This window comes from Brassica napus, chromosome C9 (assembly GCF_020379485.1).
Source record: "Brassica napus cultivar Da-Ae chromosome C9, Da-Ae, whole genome shotgun sequence".
NCBI classification, from domain to species: domain Eukaryota; kingdom Viridiplantae; phylum Streptophyta; class Magnoliopsida; order Brassicales; family Brassicaceae; genus Brassica; species Brassica napus.
The window spans coordinates 6,660,191-6,678,410 of NC_063452.1; the positions used below are offsets into that span (position 1 = coordinate 6,660,191).

The 18,220-nt window shown below is 38.8% G+C and overlaps 2 protein-coding genes across 2 annotated transcripts; one reads left to right on the forward strand and one right to left on the reverse strand.

Annotated features, from left to right (window-relative positions):
* Nucleotides 1-2,154: 2,154 nt before the first annotated feature.
* On the forward strand, nucleotides 2,155-3,894 carry LOC106360725 (tRNA-dihydrouridine(16/17) synthase [NAD(P)(+)]-like). The gene is made up of 3 exons (XM_013800378.3): nucleotides 2,155-2,570; nucleotides 2,647-2,753; nucleotides 3,035-3,894. Exons 1-3 carry the CDS (start codon nucleotides 2,244-2,246, stop codon nucleotides 3,762-3,764), a joined length of 1,164 nt encoding a protein of 387 aa, XP_013655832.1. The 5' UTR covers nucleotides 2,155-2,243; the 3' UTR covers nucleotides 3,765-3,894.
* A 6,818-nt stretch (nucleotides 3,895-10,712) lies between these two features.
* On the reverse strand, nucleotides 10,713-11,953 carry LOC106359619 (protein IRX15-LIKE). Its single transcript, XM_013799285.3, has one exon. The coding sequence runs from the start codon at nucleotides 11,860-11,862 to the stop codon at nucleotides 10,936-10,938; it is 927 nt and encodes a 308-aa protein (XP_013654739.1). The 5' UTR covers nucleotides 11,863-11,953; the 3' UTR covers nucleotides 10,713-10,935.
* Nucleotides 11,954-18,220: the final 6,267 nt, after the last annotated feature.

Here is an 18,220-nt window from a genome sequence, read left to right on the forward strand (position 1 = left end):
GTTTGAAATCAATCTCATGTATCTTAAGGGTTTTTTATTTTATTTTTTTGCGGTCTCTAGGATCAAATCAGCTTCTAAGCAGATTGTGGTCACAATTAAGTTTGTAACCAAACCTTCATTTTCATTAATGATATTTACTTTTTAGCAAAAAGAAAAAGATTTGCATGTCTGTCTTGGAAACAACAAGGCTTGCGTGACAGCTTTGGAAATAGATAAAAACATAGAGAAAAATCCTTAAATGAAGTAGGTGGTCAAAACTCTCTCTACGACTCAAGCGCCGCCTCAGTCGTTCTTTCAGATCTGAGGTCTTCTCTGGCAGGCGCTCCTCGCCGTGCTGTGAGAAGACCTCCCCGAACTCTTGTATCTAGTACTAGTTCCTGTGTAGTCTATTGAGCCTTGTTTGTGGTGGTTAGTGATGAAGTGTTACCCGTCGGCGATGGCGTTTTGGGGTTTGAGCAGTGGTTGGGTGATGGTTCGTTCTCGGTGAGGTCGGCTTCTCTGTCAGGGCGTGTTTTTTCCCGCCAGTGGGGATTAGAGAAGCTGTCTGTTGATTCGAGGGGTTTTGAGTCTGGTTCGGGTGTCGCGTCAAGTTGGTTGGTTGATCTTTGTCTCTGGCTCCTCGTAGTTTGTGGTTTAGTATTTAGCTGTTCAATTTCTTTTAGAATTGATGAGTGTGTTTGTGGCTGGTCTGTTCGGTTAATGCTCGTTTGAGATCTTTCAGTGTTGTTGCTCTGTTTCTTCTGGTCGTTCTATGCTTGGCTGAGACTGAAGGCTTTAAACCTTATTTATTTTCTGGTACGCGGTGGTCGTATTTAGCCGGTTCAGATGTGAGATCTTCATTTTCTTGGGTTTGGCCTGACTGTCTCTCAAGAAAGGCATCAAAAGTCTCTTGGCTCTCCCTTCCGGTCGCAGCACCTCATCCTCGTCTCTTGGAGGAATTGAAGATTTGTCACAAGTCGTGTGTATTATGAAGGAGAATTTGATTTCTTTTGGCGTCATGGAGCTGGTTTGGCTGTGCGACATTGTTAGAAGGAGCTTGTTTGAGGTCTTCGGTTAGGTTCGCTGGACTGTGGATCTTGGCTTGGCTCCCCTCTTGAGGATTTCAGTTTCTACTCTTGTGTCGTCTCTGGTATGGTCTCGTCGCCTTCCTGTGTGGTTAGTTAATGATTTCAGCGGTGTAGCTTTGGTATAGTGAAGTTGTGCGGTCCTTTGGTATGCAACCTACGGGTTTTCCGGATTACATGGTAAGGGTCCGAGGAGCTTTATGCTCAATTGCGGTTGGTCTTTGAGTAGTCGATTGCCAAACGTTTCTCTTCGTTGGCTGCTCGGGTTGAAGATGTGTCCTTTCTTTGGCTTCTGTTGATGAAGTGTTGGTAAGTCTTGTTTTGGTTTGTGGTTCTATGGTGGAACTGTGTTAGAAGATTGGCGTTCAACCCCAATAATTTAGGCCTGCATTGCTTTCTTGATTAGTCTTGCTTCCAATATCGATATTCTTCACCGCGCTTGAAGTTTAATGTGGTGCTCCAGCCTTCCTTGTTTATCATTTTTCTCCTTTTGTCTTTGTAAATTTCTGGAGTTTGGTAGTTTAAACCCTTGGCTCTGTGTAAGTTATCGTTTAAAATTAATATCAATCTACCAGATGACAAAAAAAAAAAAAAGGTGGTAGTTGAGACAATGGTGGTTACAGCTTCTTGTTCCAATTTTCGTCCAATTTCTTTGCAAGCAAAGAAACCTCTTGTTTTTAGCTCATAATGGACCTGAGACTTCATAAAACTGGACTGGCTTTGATGTTCCTTTTGGACCCACCCACCACCCCCCCCCCAAATCAAGCTAAGCACATCATTTTATGCAAAAAAAAAGTTAAAAACTCGCACAATACAACAAATTAGTTTGCTGTCTTTTTAATATAAGCCCATACCTTAAGTTAAATCCATAACGCCGGCCCCATACACTTAGAGAGAAACGGCACAACTCTAGAGAGATGGTCGCGAGATTTGGAGAGCAGAGAGAGTCGGCTACAACTTGCATATTTTGTAATTCGTTTATGTTTATGATTCGTAATATTTGCTATTATTGTATTTTCATTTATGTCTCTTGTAATCTCTATATAAATGGAACAATTATTCGTTAATAAATATACACAAGTTACAATTCTAAAGTTTGACAGCAACCTAATTAAAAATTTAAAGTGATTCGCTTGGACTCCTAATCTCTCAATTCTTTTCGGACCCTAAAATCGAACAATGACCCAGAACCCGGATCCAAACCCTGATCCGTCGCAGGTGCTCGACGATCTCCTCTCCTCGGAGCAGCAGCAGCAGCAGCCAGAAAGCTTGAGCTTTCCAGGTAGGGTATTGAGCATCGATACGAGGGTGGAGCAAGCTTGGGCACACTGGAAGAAACTAGGTAGACCCAAGTACATCGTTGCTCCAATGGTGGATAACTCGGAGCTTCCGTTCCGATTGCTCTGCCAGAAATACGGAGCTCAAGCTGCTTACACGCCGATGCTTCATTCCAGGGTCTTCACCGAGACTGAGAAGTATCGTAACCAAGAGTTCACCACTTGTAAGGTATAATAATCACTCTCTCTCAAGATTCAATTTTCTTTTAAAATTTATCAGTTTTTTAATTCGTTGTTGTGTGTAGGAGGACAGGCCGTTGTTTGTGCAGTTCTGTGCTAATGATCCTGATACGCTCTTGGAAGCTGCAAAGAGAGTCCAACCTTACTGCGATTATGTTGATATCAACTTAGGGTAACTACATTTCTCTATTCTTCAATAAAGATTCAATTTTTATTGCATTAGTGTCTTAGTTCTGATAATTAAGTTTATGTTCAATGATTTGGGTTTGGAGATTCTGGAAAAGATAAAAGAGTTAAGTGAGCGTTAGTAGTTTAGTTCAGTGATTTGGGTGCCACAATGTTCAATAAAGATGGGATTTTTATTAAGTTTTGTTAGTACTTTGATAATGAAGTGAATGTTCATTTGAGTAGTTTGAACTTTGGGCTACTGAGTAAGACCTTTTTTGATTTTAGGTGTCCTCAACGTATTGCGAAGCGAGGAAACTATGGTGCATTCCTTATGGATAACCTTCCTTTGGTGAAGTCACTCGTTGAGAAGTTAGCTCAGAACCTCACTGTACCTGTCTCCTGCAAGATCCGCATTTTCTCTAACCTTCAAGATACACTCAACTACGCCAAGATGCTAGAAGAAGCCGGTTGCTCATTACTAGCGGTTCACGGACGGACGAGAGATGAGAAAGACGGGAAGAAGTTTAGAGCTGATTGGGGAGCCATCAAGGAGGTGAAAGAAGCTCTGAGGATCCCTGTTTTAGCCAATGGGAACGTGAGATGCGTTGAAGATGTTGATGAGTGCATCAGAGAGACGGGTGTTGAAGGCGTTCTTTCTGCTGAGACGCTTCTTGAGAACCCTGCGGCCTTTGCTGGGTTTAGAACAGCTGCATGGGCTAAAGAAGAGGGATACGTGGATGGACGATTAGATCAGGGAGATTTGGTTGTTGAGTATTTGAAGTTATGTGAGAAGCATCCGGTTCCATGGAGGATGATTCGGTCTCACGTGCATAAGATGCTGGGAGACTGGTTTAGGGTGCATCCACAGGTTAGGGAGGAGTTTAATGCTCAGAACATATTGACGTTTGAGTTTCTATACGGTCTTGTGGATCAGCTTAAAGAGCTTGGTGGACGAGTTCCACTCTACAAGAAAAGGAAGATAGATACTCCACAAGAGTCTCCACAAAGGGTTTAGAGAGTTGCATTTATACGGCTTGATTTATTGAGTTTTATGTTATATGTGTCTAAAATATTTTTTGAAGTAAAACTGTCACTACTTAAAAAAAAACTTTTGATTAATATTTTTAAATGCAAGTTAATTTATATGGACTGTGATTTTAAGTTATAACTAGATTTTACTCGTATTTGTTTTCACATTTATATATATAGAATTCTTATTTTTATATCATTAGTGGCAAATATATGTACATCAACCATCTCTTCAAATATTTATATGACTTTGTAAACACAATAATGTTATAGTTTAGATGTTTGTCATTTAATTAATCATTTCAAACTATCACTTGTATTTGTAGATTCTTATTATATATTTAGTAGTACTTATTTGGATTTGCGTTTGATTATTAGATGATTTTGAAAGATCAATTAATTTGAAAAATCGTTTTGTATATAACTCATATATTATTTAAATATCTTATCAAAATTATAAGTAATAAAAAATAATGAATTTAGTAAATTGGCATTTTATGACAATTTTACAATATTCAAATACATTAATTTCAAATTATTAGTTATTTATATTATTAAAACATACGTCTAATTACCATTTAAATTAGGCATGGGATATTAAACCGAACCAAACCTTCTGAACCGAACCAAACTGTAATTTTGGTGAGAAGCTCGGTTCGATTCAAGAGGTTTATAAAAAAACATTTGGTTCTCGGTTCAGTAATTGGTTAGTTTCAGTAAAATTACCTGAATTTAACCAAATTTTTAACTGAAATATAATCGAAACTAAAAACTTCGGTTAGTTTCAGTAAAAATTTTAAAAACCAAACTACCTGAATATCAAGCCGAACCAAAAAAAATTCAGATTAATTTTGCGATATTTTGGTCGAATCGAACTATCCTAATTTCGAACTACCTGAACCCGCATGCCTAATTTAAATCAAACATATTATTTTATTGAATTGGGCTTTACATAAATATACAAAACATCTTACCTATTTAAAACATTATATAGATCATATAAATGGGCCAATATATTTAAAATTTATAACTCAAGTGAGTCAAACTCTAATCTTCCAATTATCTTAAGCCAAGACTAAAAATGTAACATAATAAGTGGCCGATTAATTGTAAGGTTAATTGACGACTTTACTCTCATGTTCATTTAAATGAGGTTCTATTTATAGGTGGTTGATTAATTGTAGGGGTTTATTCACAAAATATTCATTTCAATGATTGCAATCAAATTTTTTTGTTCACAGAATATTGCAAATCTTAAATCAATTCCTATGATTAAATAAAGAGATAAATTCTGGAATTCTTATGGAAAATCAAAATTGATTTCGTATTCTGGAGATTTTTTAAATTAAAAATATGACATTTAAAATCAGGTAAAAATATATATATATATATGACATTTAATTAGTTAATCATTATTTCGTATTCTGTTAAGATAGTGATCTCTCATTTAATTAGTTAATCAATATTTCTTTATGGAATATGCTTTTACCATGGTAAGAATTGGTTGAATATGTTAATAGTACCATATTTTAACTGTTTTTAATTTATCTGGTTTATTCATTTAATTGGATTGGTTTGGTTTTATTTTTTACAAAGTTTTCATTTTAGACATGCATATATACAATGTGTACACTATATATAGTAGGTAAGTTTCTTGAATATAAAATAGTCACGATATATACAGATCAAATAATTCGACGTTGTCATGTGTATTAGTCATAAAGTAAGCATGTAGTATGTGATATTGGGTATATGTATTGTCATATGTACCGATTATGGTTTTATATCTGAGCCTATTTGAATTTTATAAGTGTGGTTATGTAAGTATTAGTAAAGATGAATATAATCCGGTTGGATCTCATAAGAATATGTCAATTTGCTCTCAAAGTTAGAGTATGGTAATACATGTTTATAACGTTCAAAACTTGGTTTATATAAATATAATTTTTTTAACACAAAGAACATGATAAATTATCTTCATTATTAATCATGAACCAATTTCGTGAGAATTCATTTAAAGGTTAATAAATTATTTAAATACAGATTTGCTAGTTTAGGGAAAATAAATATTATTTAGATTAATATAATAAGATTCTCGTTAAAGGTTAAAAGTGAGACATAAATGAAATGTTTTTAATTAATGATTTTCTAAGGATAATCCATTTTTAAAAAATCACACATCAAATAAATCATGACTTCTATTTTAATAGATAATAAGACTTCCTGTGTTGTATGATTTATCATTTGTTAAGTTTATTAAAAGAATAATTTTTTAAAAAAAGTGTTTTAGTGGTTTTTAAGTGAAAAGTAAGTACATATGTTTTTTTTTGGATGAAATTTAATTGATCGAATTTTGGGAAAATTGCCAAGTGTGACTCAAAACTTGGAGTCAAACCCAAAACAATACCCAACTTGGGTCAAAGGCAAAAGTAACCTAAAAGGCTATTAAAATTACAACTATCCCCTTATGACCAAACAAAAAAACGGAATTTCTTTTACGTTTCTACCCCTCGCAAGTCGTCTGTTTAGACGACTTAACTGAAAGTCGTCTGGACAGTTAGTATTAAACATAATTTAAAAATTTTGTAAAAAATATTTTGATAAGTGAAAAATGGGAATTATGTAATTAACATATGTCTTAGGAGGTATAAATTAAGGTATAACAAATTTCAATTGTTTTCAGCATAGATGAGTGAAAGTAGTGAGTCATGATATTCTTTAGTTTATGTTTCATCAACATATGTTGTAGTATTGTATGTGTTCTTAGGGTTAGATTTTGGAAAGCATTAAAACCGTTTTTGAAAATTTTTAAAATTACTTATGCGTGTTCATTTCTGTGTATAGTAAACACTATTTAAGTATAATTTGATTTTATAACGTGGTTAGTTAGTTAATCTAGTCATTTTAGTTTAGGGGTTCATTTTAGGGTCTAGGACGACTTAATATTTTGTCGTCTGAAAACAGACGACTAAATATTAAGTCGTCTGTTATACATTATCAGCCAGAATAAGTCGTCTAAACCGGACCAAACCTTAAAGTTTACCAATGTACTTTTAAAGCTAACCGGATTATTTACCCAATATATAAGGTGATTTATTTTATTTTTTTTCATTTTTTGCGAAATTCAGAAACCCTAACAGTTCTCTCTCAAAGGCGATTTCGAATTCCCACGATTTCCGAACAAACCATCGTTCTCAACGTCGGCTATCTATCTCACTTCATTCTCACCGTTGTCGCCGCAGCTTCTTCTAACCCTTGCGCCGCCGATTCCTCTAAACCCTAGCGCCGCCGATTCCTCCAAACCCTAGCGCCGCCGCTTCCACTATTTCCGAACAAACCGTCGCCCTCGCCACCGTGGTCACCAACGTTCTCACCGCCGCTTCCTCTAAACACTAGCGCCGCCGCTTCTTCTAAACCCTAGCGCCGCCGCTTCTTCTCTGTAAACCTTAGCGCCGTTTCTCTGTAAACCCTAACGCCGGTAAGTCATCAATCTCGAGGAAAAGATGAACATAAAACGTTGTCTCTATCAATTTACTCATTCTCACCGTTTCACGTTTATTTTTTCAGATCTATAACCGCAATGACGAGTACTCCAACTCCTTCTGCGACTAATCAGGTCCGCTTTGTACTGGAAGACTTGTAAGTAATTTAAGTCGTCTGGAAAGTCTTCCAACTGGACGACTTAGTAGATGACTTAAATATAAGTCGTCCATTTGAAAGACTTTCCAGACGACTTAATTATAAGTCGTCTACTAAGTCGTCTGGACTTATATTGTTGTCTTTGATTATTTTGCAGACAAAAAGGATGGATATTCCAGAACTCCCCCGTAGGTTATACACATCAGGGGAAGAGCCAGAAGCCCACAATAGCATTTCGTATCATACGGATAACAGCAAGTTGCATACTGCTCTTAAGGTGAGAATTATCCATGGGGGAGAGTCGCGTTTAAGGTGCTGATGGACTCTTTGTGGAACAAAGAAATTACTGGCTGTTACACCGTGGATGGGTTTGTACAAGTTCTTCAGGTCTGGGCGTACACAGCTATGCCGGAATTGGGTGCTAGTATTGGTGGTCCCAGAGCAGACAGTCCGTCTCCACCGATACTGGCTTACGAGGGCAGCAGAGGCCGTAGATCAATGAAAGCTGCTATCTTGAGTCAGGTATTTACTTCAATCCAAAAGACTGTACAGACGACTTATAATAAGTCGTCTGGAATGTCGTCCAGCTGGACGACTTATCGGACGACTTAATTAAGTCGTCTGGAAAGTCTTCCCAGCTGGACGACTTATTGGACGACTTAATTAAGTCGTCTGGAAAGTCTTCCCAGCTGGACGACTTATCGGACGACTTAATTAAGTCGTCTGGAAAGTCTTCCAGCTGGACGACTTATTAGACGACTTATTATAAGTCGTCTGGAAGGTCTTCCATGCTCTTGGGGTCTCCTTTGACCCTAAAGACTTTGCTAGGTGCAACGCGAAGAAAATGAGGGATAATATGGCGGTGGATATATGGAAGGAGCTTGTTGATCAGCATTTGAAAGAAAATGTGGATGGTGATAAGTTCGTGGGCATGTATGATTAGATTTGTGTTTGTATTTGAACTTGTCTTTGTATTTGAACATGATTTTTTAACGAGCGAAGTATTTGTATTTCAACTTGTCTTTGTATAGATTTGTAAATATATAAGTTGTCTGGAAGAAATAAGTCGTCTGGAAGGTTTTCCAACTGGACGACTTACAAATAAGTCGTCTGGAAGGTTTGGACGACTTATTATAAGTCGTCTGGAAGGTTTTCCAACTGGACGACTTACAAATAAGTCGTCTAGAAGGTTTGGACGACTTATTATAAGTAGGTAGTCTAAAAATAAAATACACTTGAAGGGATAGTAGAAAGTCGTCTAAAAATAAAATACACTGGACGACTTAGTAGAAGGTCGTCTAAAAATAAAATACACTGGACGACTAAAAATTTAGTCGTCTGGACGGGTAATCAAGACTGGACGACTTAAATTTAGGTCGTCTGGACAACTAGTCAACTGGTTGTGTACATTCTGGTTTCGTATGGCCAGTTTCCTTGCAGGTTGAGCATCTATGTGCCCTGTGTTTCTTCCTGGGTTTGTGTCCTCTCATCCTAGATAGCTCCAACCAAGATTGCCATCTTGATTTCTTCGGTCTCCCCCGACCACGCTTTAGTTCTGGAGGAAAGCATTCTCGTTCCTCAATATGTTGTGACACGATAGGATATATACTCTATGGGTTTTGAGTATCTCCAGCAAGTTTCGAACTTGTCTATCACTTGTAACATGAATGGGAAGACTGCCTGGAGCCATCATCATTTATGCTGGTAATGAGTAGCTAATCTCCACACTCACTGTTCTCATGTCCAGGTTATAATCTTCTTGAGCCATTGCAACAAGTTCAACATGTGTTGAATCTTCATTCAATAAAAACAATCTTGCTCCTTTGAGATCATCAACCACAAAATCCCAACGGAAATCTCTCAACAACCATTCTCCATACACTGCATGTAACTGAAAAATCATCTGCAAATATTCAAAATAAAACACATTAGTAAACATAGAGAAAATGAAGAAGTTCAATAAACATTGCCGCAGACGACTTAGCATTAAGTCGTCCAGAAGACTTAAAGGTAAGTCGTCTAAAGAGGTCACTTTTGCAATTGAAAATTAAAAGGTACGACTTAATTCTAAGTCGTCCGGCTTTGTTTGTTAAAAAAAAAACTTCAGACGACTTATATATAAGTCGTCTACGAGAAACGGGCTAGTTTTTCATTTGACCGAATCGTGTCAGATCTTTGACTATTTCTGGACGACTTATAATTCAGTCGTCTCTGGGAAAGTTAAAATTTCAATATTTTATGAAAACTTGACGACTTACGTGTAAGTCGTCCTAGGTTAGTTTTGTAATTGAAAAATAAAACTTGAAATTTAACTTTCTCCAGACGACTTAGCTGAAAGTCGTCCTTCTAAACGACTTAATTTAAGGTCGTCCGGGATAAGCAAGGTTTGACCAGAAAATTGGAAAAAATTCTGGACGACTTTGCTTTCCCCGGACGACTTTAAATTAAGTCTTCTGTAGGGACGACTTTATATTAAGTCGTCTGGTTAAAGTTAAATTATGAAGTTTTATTTTTCAATTACAAAACTAACCTAGGACGACTTACACGTAAGTCGTCAAGTTTTCATAAAATATTGAAATTTTAACTTTCCCAGAGACGACTGAATTATAAGTCGTCCAGAAATAGTCAAAGATCTGACACGATTCGGTCAAATGCAAAACTAGCTCGTTTCTCGTAGACGACTTATATATAAGTCGTCTGGAGTGTTTCTTTTTAACAAACAAAGCTGGACGACTTAATTTAAGTCGTCCGTTTGACCAGAAGACTCATCAGTAAGTCTTCTACATACAGATGACTTACTAGTAAGTCTTCTAAGCGAACAGATCTTGAAAAAAAATTCAAATTCGTACCTTAAACTAGGTGAGATGACTTCGTTTGCACACAGGGTCTTCTCCAACCACCCAGAACCTCAAACGAAAGCAACCGTAAGTCAAAACGAAAGAAATATGGCTCTGTCAACCATAGCCCATATTTTGAATCAAAAGCTTGAGTTTTTTGGATGAATATAGAGAGAAAGTGAAAGAAATGTTGTTTTTAGTTCATAACAATTGAAACAGAGAGAGTGTAAAGAGATTTACGTGCATTAAAGGGCATTAAAAACTCCAAACAGTTCGTACAAGGTTGTTGCCACTATTCATTGCAGTGGCAATATTGTAAATATTTGAAGAAGATGAAGTTGAGACAGTAAAGCCATTTTCGAAAAAAAAAAAAAAAAATGTTAATAGCATTTTCGTAGATAAAATGCAGGTGTGAGGTTAAAATCTTAAAAAAAAAAAGAATCAAAAGAAAAGGTTAGTTTTCTGTTTGACTCCAAGTTTTGAGTCAATTTTGCAAAAAGCCCTTGAATTTTCACAGGTCAAAGATTTTGAAAATTACAGTAGGAGAAAAGATTTAAAGGTAGAAAGAAAAAGGTTTTTTTATTTTACACAAAGTCCTCCGTGATTGACGTGTGACGTGTGACGTGTCAATCACCACTGTCTGTTGCGTGTCTCTCTACGAGAATTAGCCCACAGTTTTACTCAAGAAAATGCAGAAACAGAGCGTTTCTTACGATCGCAACAGAACTGCGTGCTGTTTTTATCCATCCTCTCCAACACATAGTGCGCAAGCATATCATTAGATTCCACAAGATTCTCCCGGCAAAGAAACTCATCGCCGCAAAGTCTCTCCACATCTCTGTAATAATCGTGAACGAACACATGCGTCCTAAGATTCCCGCCGGATTTTTTACTCCGAGCAAGAACCGCCGCCGTGAAAATGGACGACATCCTTCCCGGCACATCTCCACCGTCGCCACGTGGCCCATCGACCAAGATCACATCCCAATCGACATCGTAGACGTGGTTAGGCAAATCGTTGAGACCGAGTTTGCAGTCGGAGAAGAGAAGATTCTGCACGGGACGACACTCGTTCCTAGCCGCCTCTTTAACCGCCGAGACGAGCTCGCGCGCCTCGCGAGCTTTGGTCGTGTACTGAACGTCGAAGACTTCGATCTCCGGGTGGATTTCTTCGAAGTAAGCGGCGTAGTAACGGTTCTCTTCGATGTACACGGTTCGGCCGTTGTGGTTCAGCGATTTCCAGAGGAGAGTTTCGTGTGTTAGGCCGAAGACGAGGAGGTTGCATGGCGGGGGGCAGCGGCGGAGGACGTCGGAGATCGATTTCATCTCTCCGTGTGACATGTGGTAGCTGTCGTTCGATCTCGATGCGTAGTGGAGCAGAGCGTTGATGGCGGTCGTTGGCAATTGAGAGATCGGAGCGGAGGAGATGACGGAGGAGACGTTTTTGGAAGGGATAATGGAGTCGGTGGTGTAGAGTAGAGTAAGGAGAGAAGCGATGGTGAAGATGGAGACAAAAGCGAGAAGGCATAGACGATTTGAGCTTGTTTGTTTTTGAATGTATGGATGAACAAGTATGAGCTTAGAGTTTGTGTTCCCTCCGCTTTTCATTTTCTTTCCTCTGTTTTTTTTTTTGGTTCTTTTAGTCAGAGACTCAGAGGAAGAAGACGAAGGGAGTGACTCTGTTTCAAAAGTGGGTTTAGTGAAGTAATAAAAATCAAATATATGTAAGTAGAACCTATCAGACACCGATGACGACGTCACAAGGTGTTCAAATATTATAATGTCTAGTTATATTCTAGAAGACTAACTGATGGCTCTGTAAATCTCGTAGTTAAATTTTCTCTTAACCTTTCCTTAAAACATATTGTCGTTATTGAGATTTCTGAAGGCGACATTTCTCTAATACAATCAAGAAAATAACATTTCTCTACACGGAGATCACCTAATTTGATTCCTAAACTATATTTTAATTTTTTTACTGAATGTGCGACAAGTTTCAACGAATGTAAATGAGGTTGTTGAAATCTGCGAAAACGAACATTGAGAGTAAAAAACGTTTTTGACTTGTGCATGGACACACGAATTTACAAAGACTATTGTTTGATCGGGAAACGGTATTAAAAGGTGAAACGTTTGGTTTCAGATGTGGGTTAAGCAAAGACGTCTTATAAATGGTCGGAAAAGCGTTTAGTCGGTTACAAAAAGAGGAAACATGCGACAAAAAGGAAACCGGAACTCGGAAAGCTCGCCAGAAAAGTACAATACGGCAAGAGAATAAAGGTAAAACCCTAGTCTAGCCGCCGATTATGTGTGAGTGATTTCGGATCCTCTTTACGTCGCACCCTTCTCGATGCGTAGTGGAGCAGAGCGTTGATGGCGGTCGTTAGCAGTTGAGAGCTCAGAGCAGAGGAGGTGGCGGAATTGACGACGGAGGAGACAGATGAGCTGGTTTTGGAAGAGATGGTGGAGTCGGTGGTGTAGAGTAGAGTGAGGAGAAAAGCGATAGTGAAGATGGAGACAAAAGCGAGAAGACATAGACGATTTGAGCTTGTTTGTTTTTGAATATATGGATGGACAAGTATGAGCTTCGTGTTTGTGTTCCGTCCGCTTTTCATTTATTTCCTCTGTTTTTTTTTGTTCTTTTTAGTCAGAGGAAGAAGACGAAGGGAATGACTGTTTTAAAAGTGGTTTTGTGAATTACTCCCTCAGTTTTTTTAATATAAGTTGTTTTGGAGAAATTTTTATGTTCTAAATTATATGACTTAATGTTATACGACTAATAATATTATATCTTCTATTTTATTATTGGTTGATTTGTGGTTAGATAAATAATTAATGATGTTTTTGTTTAGAAAATATAAAAAATTAAGGGAAAATTGCTAAAAGAGAACAGGAAAACATCATAGTTGTCCCTATAGTATAAATCCAATTTCAAGTTGTCCATATAGTATAATGTTTTCCATAATATCAAAAGTAACCTCTAATTAATTCCCTTAATTTATTAAACATAATTAATTGTATTTAAAAAAAATATGATAATGTTGGTTTAATAAAGTTACCGGGAAAAAAAAAATTAGAACAAAAAGTGTAGAAACATTTGATTTCCCTAACCCTAAGAACTTCTTCTTCTTGGTCTCTCCGCCTCTCTCTTCAACGGCGAAGAACATGGCGATTGTGTCTGCTTCGTTGTGTTCCCTCCGGTGAAATCAACGACGGAAACCACCGAAGCTTCTCTATCATCCTCTCCGTCTCTCCGCCTATCCGCTTCTCTCCACCTCTCTCCGCTTCTCGCGACCTCTCCTCTTCTCTCCGCCTCTCTCCGCGTCTATCCTCCTCTCACCGCCTCGTCGCTTCTCTCCATCCCTCTCCGCCTCTCCGCTTCTCGCGACCTCTCCTCTTCTCTCTGCCTCTCTCCGCGTCTCTCCTCCTCTCGCCGCCTCGTCGCTTCTCTCCACCTCTCTCCGCCTCTCCGCTTCTCGCGACCTCTCCTCTTCTCTCCGCCTCTCTCCGCATCTCTCCTCCTCTCGCCGCCTCGTCACTTCTCTCCACCTCTCTCCGCCTCTCCGCTTCTCGCGACCTCTCCTCTTCTCTCCGCCTCTCTCCGCGTCTCTCCTCCTCTCGCCGCCTCGTCGCTTTTCTCCACCTCTCTCCGCCTCTCCGCTTCTCGCGACCTCTCCGCTTCTCTCCGCCTCTCTCCGCGTCGCTTCTCCTCTCGCCGCCTCATCGATTCTCTCCGCCTCTATCCGCGTATCTCCTCCTCTTCCCGCCGCGTCGCTTCGTGACGGTTCTCTCTGCTTCTCTCATTCTCTGAAATCGCGTTAAGCTAAGGTATTACATCCGATCTTTCTTTATTTCATGTTCCTCGATTCGGTTATTATTTGATGTGTGTATGCGTTTTTGAATTGATTTCGTCTTAGTTTGATGATTTGATTGCGAGATGGAGATTGACTTGTCTTATTTGATTAATCGATCAAATGTGTTTTTAAATTTGATTAGACAATGGTGTTTTGCTTTTCATTATTATCTTGTGTTTGGCTCAGTTTCACTCTAACGTTTGTTTCGGACGTTTGTTGATATTGTTGTCTTTTGGTGTTAACAACCATGTTTTTTATTATCTTTTGTAGATATGGAGCTTGAGCTACCCAAACGATTGTATGCAGAGGGTTCAGAACCTCGGGTTAAGAAGATCAACAACAGTTGCCGCATGGAACTTATCAGAGATCTTAAGAAAGCTATGTGTACAGAGTACGATGATGTCAAGCGAGATCCTATTTTCACACATATCATGGCTATTGCCGAAAATGATCTCAAGTTCTCTGGGAAACTAGTGGATAGCTTCATATGTAGGCAGCTGATTACCTCAAAGCTGCATGAGAAGTGGTTTGTTTTTGCGAGGACGCCTCTCCGGTTTTCGCTTCAGGAGTACCATGCTGTGACAGGCCTCAAGATTACACGGGAAACTAACAGTGACATAGTGAAATGGAAAAACGACGGGGATTTTTGGAGTAACCTACTGCACACAGGTGGTAAGATCACCTTGCAGTCGATCAGAAAGGTTCATCTACAAGAAGTTCTCACTTGGACGCGGCTTGATAGGATGAGGTTGATCTACTTGTGTGTAATAGTGGGTGTGGTGATGGGGAGAGATGAGAAGGTGTCCATCCCTCATATGTACATCAAGTTGGTGATGGATTTTGACAAGGTTCGGAAGTTCCATTGCGGTCTTCACACGTATGATTTCCTGCTGAGTTCGATTGAGAAGGCTAGGAAGAAGTTGGGTAAGAAGGAGAGCTACATTTTCGAGGGTTTCTCCTATGCTCTCCAGATTTGGATTATGGAGGCAATTCCTAATTTTGGAAAAATATTAGGCAGAAGAGACTCAGACAGCTTCAAAGGTCCAAGGTGTGGCAAATGGAAAGAAGTTGCAAAAGTTTCTTATGAAGACATCATTGAGCTCGAGGACTCCTTAATTAAGAAGGTAACATTCTCTCTGTTTTTTTCTTTTATATGGTTGTTGTATATATTTTGCTTGGATTTTAATGTTTTAACTGTTTGCAGGATAACTTGTTCTCGGTCATATCAGTGACTGATAATGGTGATGTGTTTCTAGATGTTGACTATATAAGGAAGGGTGAGATGGAAGATGAACGAGTGGACCTTCTTGTGGAGAGGATCAGGAACAAGTATGATTGGAGCAGCACAGACTGGCCAGTTTTAGATCCTGAAGAAACTAAAATGGAGGAACTCGACTGCCATGATAGAGGGTCAGAAGCTGATAAGAGCGTGGATCATACGGATGTTGTAGCAGACGAGGAGACCTCTTCGGTTAAGGTTGCAGGAAAAGGCAAGAGAAAGTTTCTTGATGAAGGAGCATAGACAAGAAAGAAGAAGGTGATGTGTAAGTGATCAGCAGAAAAGTATCTGACTTTTGGTCCTGAAACTAAGAGTTTCATTGAGGGTCTTATCCGCACATCTGTCACTTCATTGGGAGATGTGCTCAGTATGCAAATGGCGAATATGGATAGGGTGTTTACAGAGAGGATGGGGAAGATGAAGATTGATGTTTTACAGCTCAGGGACGCAATCAGTTTGACTGGTGAAGGAAACTATCCTAGCAAGAAAGAAGCTGAAGAAGCTCCACTAAACAGCAAAGCCAAGCAAGCTCCACCTAAGAGCAAAGGCGCTCAAACTCCACCTAAGCGCAAAGGCGATCAACCTACTCCAACAAAAAAGATACTACCTAAGAGAAAGTGTAGAACTTGATGAACTTGGAACTACGATGCTTGAGTTAGGGTGCTGGAGCTAGGCTTTTGAAACTTCATATTGACTGTGTAATATTATGTAATATGGAATGTGAAACTTTGTGTAATACGTTTCTAAAGTATAATATGTTTGACTGTTTGTGTATGAAACTCTATGAATGTAATGCTTTGTTTGTGTTATGAATAAATGGCTTCTTCTTATATGCATTGTTTTAAATTTTAATGAATAGGATGGAAAAAAGTTTGCTACAGAAACTAATGATTTTGATTTCGGATTGAGTACACAAGACTTGCGGGACCTGTCCCAAGATACATTTGTTGAGGGTTTTGATCTGTCTCAAGTGAAAGTTGAGACCTCAAGTAAATCAAAACCGTTGAACATGGCTCCACTGCAGTGGAATGATGAGCAAATAGATCGAACCAAAGAAGACTCGCCAGATGCCGCGTTGGTGTTTTTCCGTGAAGAGGATTGGGAAAAAGTAGAATTTGGTCAACTTCCTCCACGTAAGTACTATATTCTCATTCATCTGTCATGTATTGATATATTTTAAATAAAATGTATAATTGTTTAATAATTTTATCATTGTATTTGGTTTTAGACGTCTACGGATTGGACCTGCCACTTTAGATTTTGAGATTGCTAATCGTCTTATGGATAAATCTGAGTGGGTTGATAGCTTGGTAAACCTTAGAGACTATTAGCTTCCATTTGTGTCTTTCAAATACATTCTGTGTGCTAAGATTTTCAAAATATGCAGGAGATTGACGCCGCAATGTACGTATTCTGGGAGAGAACATCTTTGAAACGATGGAGACCTCATCGTGTCGCCTTCATGACTGTCGTCTTCAGCAATATGATTAAAAAAGAGTATGGTCATTTAGAAGCTCAGGATAGAAAGAGCTACATGCTTTATAATTTGCTACTGCAGTACGGTAAAGGGGTCCTTCCACCACATGGCAGGACACATGAGATATGGAATATAGATGTGGATCGGCTGTATGTCCCTGTTCATGTCAGTGGGAATCATTGGATCGCCTTGTGCATCAGTTTAGTGACGAGGAGCATTGATGTGTTCGACTGCTCGGGTAGGAAAAGGTACAAGGAGGTGGATGGGTTCGCAAACCTTATTACGCGTATTGTCAAGGCAGTTCAGCCTATGAGACACCAGAAGGATTTCGCAGTCGGTGCATATACTGTTTCCTATGTCCCCGTTGGGAATCTGAATAAAAGTGCATGTGACTGTGGCGTCTATGCAGTGAAGTTCATTGAGTGCCATGCGCTTGGATTGGAGTTGTCGTTGTTGCATGATGGTAACATTATCGAAGCTCGCCACAGGATTCTATGGGATCTTTGGGAAGCAGCTAATGATCCGGAATTGATTGACAGGATGTCAAAGTATCAATCCCCAGAGTGTCTCTCTTCGACTGTAGAGGAGATTCTATGAGACTGCTTGGTTTCTAGTTCTAATGTAATGAACAAGATTGCTTATTCTGATGTAGAACTTCTAGCGTTTTATTATCATTTTTAGGAACAAGAATGCTTAGTCTATTGTACAACTTCTAGTGTTTTATTATGATTTTTAGGATCGACTCTTCTAATCTGATGTACATCTTGTGGTTTTATTATTAAGAGTTTTTAGCTGAAGAATGCTAGAATTTAACACTGTTTTAAATTAGAACCCTAACCAAAACCCTAAACATACCCTAAACAAAACCAAAACCCGGAACAAGACCACAATCAACCCTAACCTAAACCCTAAACATACCCTAAACGAAACCTAAACACGGAACAAGACTACAAGAACAGTTATCAAAATTGTTTTACTAGATCATCCCGTAGGAGCAAATAAATCGAATCAAATGTAATACACTTAACTTGGCTTCTTGTAAACCAGACTTTTGATCCAACTCAACAATCAAACCCGACCAGAACTAGATCCACAATATACCTAAAACCCGACATATTTAAGATCAACTCAGCAATGAAACCCGACTTTTCACAATTTTTCAGATCTTATTTTCCTTCAATCTCCTTTTTCTCTCTGAATCAGTTTCTCACACCCATGAATACTTCAAGGCGACATTCGTACGGGGTGCCATCTAGGTGCTGGTGCGGGAAAGGGGTTGTGATATTCTATTCGAGAACTGATGACAATCCTTACCGACGGTTCTATAGATGTGAAATAGGGGCACATGTTCATAGT

Coding starts and splice junctions, on each gene's coding strand:
- LOC106360725 (XM_013800378.3), top strand. CDS start 2,244: ATGACCCAGAACCCGGATCCAAACCCTGATCCGTCGCAGGTGCTCGAC. Junction 2,571..2,646: donor AAGAGTTCACCACTTGTAAG/GTATAATAATCA, acceptor TGTTGTGTGTAG/GAGGACAGGCCGTTGTTTGT. Junction 2,754..3,034: donor TATGTTGATATCAACTTAGG/GTAACTACATTT, acceptor TTTTGATTTTAG/GTGTCCTCAACGTATTGCGA.
- LOC106359619 (XM_013799285.3), bottom strand. CDS start 11,862: ATGAAAAGCGGAGGGAACACAAACTCTAAGCTCATACTTGTTCATCCA.